This window comes from Lolium perenne, chromosome 3 (genome assembly GCF_019359855.2).
Source record: "Lolium perenne isolate Kyuss_39 chromosome 3, Kyuss_2.0, whole genome shotgun sequence".
NCBI lineage: Eukaryota > Viridiplantae > Streptophyta > Magnoliopsida > Poales > Poaceae > Lolium > Lolium perenne.
The window spans coordinates 121,568,218-121,574,234 of NC_067246.2; the positions used below are offsets into that span (position 1 = coordinate 121,568,218).

A 6,017-nucleotide genomic window follows, 5' to 3' on the forward strand; every position below is an offset into this window, starting at 1 on the left:
CTGGAACACACAACGTATGCAAGTCTTACTACTACGAATAAAGAAGATCCAGCATGATCAAGATGATATGCATGACATGGCAAACATGATGCGATGCAACTTATCCAATTTAAGCGGGATCGGAACCCGGACAAACAATTATTAGGTTCGAGTTGCATTTCTATCGGCAAATTTAAGTGTTGATTAGCATGGCATATCATAGCAAGGGTGCGCTACTTCAATATTAAACGGAGCGGGAAAAACCATAGTTGGAAATCCGAAATACTCCGCATATATGTGAGGTGAATATGCAAAACTACCACGATGCATCATGATGCGAGATGCTAACAGATGTATGGATGTCATATTCATGTTCCTTATGTTTTTCTGATCAATTTTCATATATAAAATGTTGTGTTTTGATTTACGGTTTAAAAGATATGAATTATGCAAGATTTGAACACATTCTGCAAGTTTCCAGAAAATAGAAAAAAGGCTGAGACGAACTGGGCTGAACCTGCGTTGTCCTGGGCCAGAACCGGCATGCTGCTGGCGACGGATAGAGGAGTAGCGCCGGGGAAGGAACCTGGGCCAAGGCCCATCGGCGGATCTGAGAAGTAAAAAGGAAAATTAAAAACAACCACCCCTGGGATTTGATCTCAGGACCTGCAACTTGAGGGATCAAGAAACGAACCAAATGGGCTAGGCTGGTGATGTTGAGTAGGGGAAGGCTCCACCAAAATTGAGGTACCCTTCGCTGCGAGATCTGAACCAAAAGAGAAGAAAAAGGGTTGGATTTAGTGGTCACGGTGGGATTTGAACCCAGGTTGTCTCGATCGGGAAGCAGAGGGCGAACCACCACGCTGCTGCGCACCTGTTGTTTGGAACGAGGCGCGATTTAATTTGAAGCAGACGAGACGAAACTCGGGGATGAAGGCCATGGCGAAACGGAGCTCTGGTCGGAGATGGATTCGTCGCCTGGGAACGAACCAGAAGAAGTGAGATGGCGTCGAAGGTGCGGCTGAACACGAGGAAGCCGGGGGTGTGCTCGGTTTGGCCGGAGGAGGATGAGGGCGGCCGGAATTGAAGAAGATGGACGGCGACCAACTCGGGGAATTGGCGACGCTGCGCTCGATTGGATGAGCCCCGGCTCGATTCCTTGCACACGGAGAAAGAGGAGGACGAGGCGCATCTAATGGTGCCCTCAGAACGGCGAGGGGAGCTGGGGAGCGGCGGCGCCATGGTGAGGATGGTGGTGGCAGTCTTTCTTCGTTTGTTCACAGAGAGGAAAAGAGGAAGGTGGGGAGAAGAGGAGATAGTGGCGGCGCTCGGAAGGAAAGATGGAGGAGGCTAGGGTTTTCCTTGGGGATTAAAAGGGAGGAGCAGGTGGAGGTGGGGGCAAGGCACGGTGGTGGAGGACCAGGGCACTCACGCTGCTCTCGTGCTCCTCTCTGGAGATGACGACAAGGTGAAAAAGAAGGGGGCGAAGGGGTACGGGCTGGATCGGGCTTCACAGGTGGGCTGCTCCAGAAGGTTAGATGGGCTAAGGATCTTGGGCCACCGGAAAAAGAGAGGGGGAAGGAAAGATATGTGGGTTGGGCTGCAGGGTAGAGATAGGATCCAAGGGAGGGTTAGGGTTGTATTTTAATTTAGAAAAAAATGTTTTCTCTTTGATTTTAAAACTGATTCTGAAAACCTTTTTCAAGCCAACCCAAAACAAGATTTCATTTTGAAACCAGAAAACATTGAAATAATTTTATTTGTTTAATAGCTTAGTTTTGGGGTTTGTTAAATGAAAGGACAAGAGAGGTTTTATTAAAACCATATGAGAGGATAGACACAAATAGTTTTTATTTAAAATAATTTTATTTGATAAAATCTTGTGGATGATATGATGCATGATGACATGATGATGCACAAAAGAGAAACACAAGCAAATCTAGTAGGGGTGCTACCCGGGGCCGTTACAATCGACACCACTAACAAGGAATCTCGCCCCGAGATTCCACGTCCAGGTACGGGGGAGAGAGGTGAACTATCGGATCTCCTGACGACGTGTCAATCTCCTCGACACCACTAACAAGAAGTCGTTGTTCCGCGGTCGATGATGCGCTTCAGTCGGGATCCTCCGAAGATCGGACCTAATAGGTGAGGCAAGGATCGGCCAACCCGCGTTAGAACCTAAGACTCGAAAAACTCAGATAAGAGTGAAGACTCCAAAAATCGCAAAGGTAAGAGGAGAAAGAATATAGGTAAGGAGAAAATCAGATCTAATCAGATCTATCCAACGAATTTTAAGAAAATAGTTTTGACACTAGACACAACGTCTGTTGGCAAGGTTATCCTAGAGGCTGGACCAGTGGGGTACCGTCAAACCTGGGCTCTGATACCAACTTGTGAGGTACCGTCAACCTGGCTCTGATACCAACTTGTGACGCCCCGGAACCGGTATCCTGAGGATTCCAGCGATCCCGCCGAAATCCGCACGATGTCGATTCCGACACGCCCTCCGACACGACGTGCGCGACGAATCACACACGTGATGCCAGAGGAATTAACACGAGCAGTAACATTACAACAGGATTACAATAGAGCCCACAAGAAACATATATATCAACAACGACTCCAACGAGTCAAGATACAAATATACAATACAAAGATCCAAATCATACAGAAGAGCGAATACATCCGAATACGGACAAGATACAAATTGGACTAAGAGTCCTGAAAATAACCAGTGGCGTCCATAACCCTGCCCAGGCCAAGCCGGAAGGGTAACCTTGCTGGCGTCGTCTTCTTCGAACATATCTTCATACCTGCCCGGTTATATCCCGTAGAAGCAGCAATAAGTACGGGTTCGTACTTAACAAGACTTCAAGACGTATAAGCAATCGTCAACCAGTCGTCCTTTGTACTTGAGGCACGCAGGGGACTTAGAGGACGCAAGAGGAACGTCATAGGCAATATGGTGGAGTTAAGCGGCAGCGCAAGCACTAAAAACCTATAGAGACACTCTACAACAGTCGTCTAATCAGAGAAGGTGAGAGGGCATAATAACAGTTCTATACTCTGCAAACATAACACAGCCGATGTGTTCCCCCTTCGCAAAGAGGTACTGGCAAAGGCACTCACACGGTTGTCAAGTTTTAACCAGTTATTATTTAAGTTGTTCTATCTTACTAGCAAGTTATTAGCATTGAAACAACATGTGTAAGTTGTCTATGGTCGAGTCATACAGCTCCAAGTCGTCCATAACCGCGGACACGGCTTATCGATAAGATTGTAACCCTGCAGGGGTGCCCAAATGTGCCCACACGCACGCTCAACCCACTTACGACAGGTGGATATCACGACACGCACTCTCCTTCACTACAACAATGTCCAGGAAGCCACCTATTTAAGTTAACCCGTATCGAAGTCCGGCCGTGCTCCGAAGCGGACTTAGCTGTTTGCGTCTACGGCTAAGAGGATCAGAGCCCACTAGAGGATGACCTCTTAACAATACGTACCGCGTCCTACGAGCGTGCAAGAGACAACGGGGTTACAAGGCAACACGGCTTCCCCAAAAGTAACATCATATCATCTGACCACAAAGAAACAAGCTTGCACGCCCGGGAGAAACAAAACAAACATCCAAACTAGTTGTGGCCACTGGACAAAGCTGTAGATTCCAGCAGTGGTCGAGGGGAGACCCGGTAAGCATACCCACGTGTGGTTAGAGCGCTCAGTCTCGGAACAGATAACAAGAACTCGGGTCCTAAATTATTTAGGAAACACAAGTGAGCCGTCACAAAACGAGCAGCTGACCCACCGATGCCTCCGCTAAACAAATATCAACAACTAAAGTAACCATGATTCTTCCCAACATATAACCCGATAAGATAACAATAACGGTAACGAGATAAAACAACACTAGCATGCACTACGACTCGCAAGGCAGACCCGATAACCAAACAATAGCCGTAGGAGGTGGTGGTGGTGGCAATATGGGCTGCTTGAGGTAACAGGTGGAAGGGACACGTGACAAGAACGCAACTTAAGGATAGCATGAGGGAGAAGGCAAAATAAAATAGGTGAGCGACTTCTGCAGGGGCAGGAGTATAGGGGAAATGCTTGCCTGTTAAAGCTTGCCGAGGAACATCCGAAGAACTTGCCGCATCTCACAACACCACTTCGCGATCCTATCCGGGAAGAAGCAAATGCTGGAACACACAACGTATGCAAGTCTTACTACTACGAATAAAGAAGATCCAGCATGATCAAGATGATATGCATGACATGGCAAACATGATGCGATGCAACTTATCCAATTTAAGCGGGATCGGAACCCGGACAAACAATTATTAGGTTCGAGTTGCATTTCTATCGGCAAATTTAAGTGTTGATTAGCATGGCATATCATAGCAAGGGTGCGCTACTTCAATATTAAACGGAGCGGGAAAAACCATAGTTGGAAATCCGAAATACTCCGCATATATGTGAGGTGAATATGCAAAACTACCACGATGCGTCATGATGCGAGATGCTAACAGATGTATGGATGTCATATTCATGTTCCTTATGTTTTTCTGATCAATTTTCATATATAAAATGTTGTGTTTTGATTTACGGTTTAAAAGATATGAATTATGCAAGATTTGAACACATTCTGCAAGTTTCCAGAAAACAGAAAAAAGGCTGAGACGAACTGGGCTGAACCTGTGTTGTCCTGGGCCAGAACCGGCATGCTGCTGGCGACGGATAGAGGAGTAGCGCCGGGGAAGGAACCTGGGCCAAGGCCCATCGGCGGATCTGAGAAGTAAAAAGGAAAGTTAAAAACAACCACCCCTGGGATTTGATCTCAGGACCTGCAACTTGAGGGATCAAGAAACGAACCAAATGGGCTAGGCTGGTGATGTTGAGTAGGGGAAGGCTCCACCAAAATTGAGGCACCCTTCGCTGCGAGATCTGAACCAAAAGCGAAGAAAAAGGGTTGGATTTAGTGGTCACGGTGGGATTTGAACCCAGGTTGTCTCGATCGGGAAGCAGAGGGCGAACCACCACGCTGCTGCTCACCTGTTGTTTGGAACGAGGCGCTATTTAATTTGAAGCAGACGAGACGAAACTCGGGGATGAAGGCCATGGCGGAATGGAGCTCTGGTCGGAGATGGATTCGTCGCCTGGGAACGAACCAGAAGAAGTGAGATGGCGTCGAAGGTGCGGCTGAACACGAGGAAGCCGGGGGTGTGCTCGGTTTGGCCGGAGGAGGATGAGGGCGGCCGGAATTGAAGAAGATGGACGGCGACCAACTCGGGGAATCGGCGACGCTGCGCTCGATTGGATGAGCCCCGGCTCGATTCCTTGCACACGGAGAAAGAGGAGGACGAGGCGCATCTAATGGTGCCCTCAGAACGGCGAGGGGAGCTGGGGAGCGGCGGCGCCATGGTGAGGATGGTGGTGGCAGTCTTTCTTCGTTTGTTCACAGAGAGGAAAAGAGGAAGGTGGGGAGAAGAGGAGATAGTGGCGGCGCTCGGAAGGAAAGATGGAGGAGGCTAGGGTTTTCCTTGGGGATTAAAAGGGAGGAGCAGGTGGAGGTGGGGGCAAGGCACGGTGGTGGAGGACCAGGGCACTCACGCTGCTCTCGTGCTCCTCTCTGGAGATGACGACAAGGTGAAAAAGAAGGGGGCGAAGGGGTACGGGCTGGATCGGGCTTCACAGGTGGGCTGCTCCAGAAGGTTAGATGGGCTAAGGATCTTGGGCCACCGGAAAAAGAGAGGGGGAAGGAAAGATATGTGGGTTGGGCTGCAGGGTAGAGATAGGATCCAAGGGAGGGTTAGGGTTGTATTTTAATTTAGAAAAAATGTTTTCTCTTTGATTTTAAAACTGATTCTGAAAACCTTTTTCAAGCCAACCCAAAACAAGATTTCATTTTGAAACCAGAAAACATTGAAATAATTTTATTTGTTTAATAGCTTAGTTTTGGGGTTTGTTAAATGAAAGGACAAGAGAGGTTTTATTAAAACCATATGAGAGGATAGACACAAATAGTTTTTATTTAA

General features: G+C 47.9%; 1 protein-coding gene across 3 annotated transcripts in view; it reads right to left on the bottom strand.

Annotated features, from left to right (window-relative positions):
• Positions 1–5,810, bottom strand: part of LOC127342249 (uncharacterized) — a 94,259-nt gene extending 88,449 nt beyond the window's left edge. For 2 of the 3 annotated variants that reach the window (XM_071828118.1, XM_051368187.2), the window contains exons 1-7: positions 5,035–5,804; positions 4,855–4,926; positions 4,678–4,770; positions 4,097–4,181; positions 854–2,795; positions 674–745; positions 497–589 (exon numbers count right to left, since the gene is read on the bottom strand). In XM_071828118.1, coding sequence (XP_071684219.1) covers positions 2,552–2,795; positions 4,097–4,181; positions 4,678–4,770; positions 4,855–4,926; positions 5,035–5,101 — 561 coding nt within the window. In that variant the 5' untranslated portion in view covers positions 5,102–5,804 and the 3' untranslated portion in view covers positions 497–589; positions 674–745; positions 854–2,551. Of the gene's footprint in view, positions 1–496; positions 590–673; positions 746–853; positions 4,182–4,677; positions 4,771–4,854; positions 4,927–5,034 lie in introns of all 3 variants that reach the window. The other variant, XR_011755334.1, reaches the window with a different exon arrangement.
• Positions 5,811–6,017: the final 207 nt, after the last annotated feature.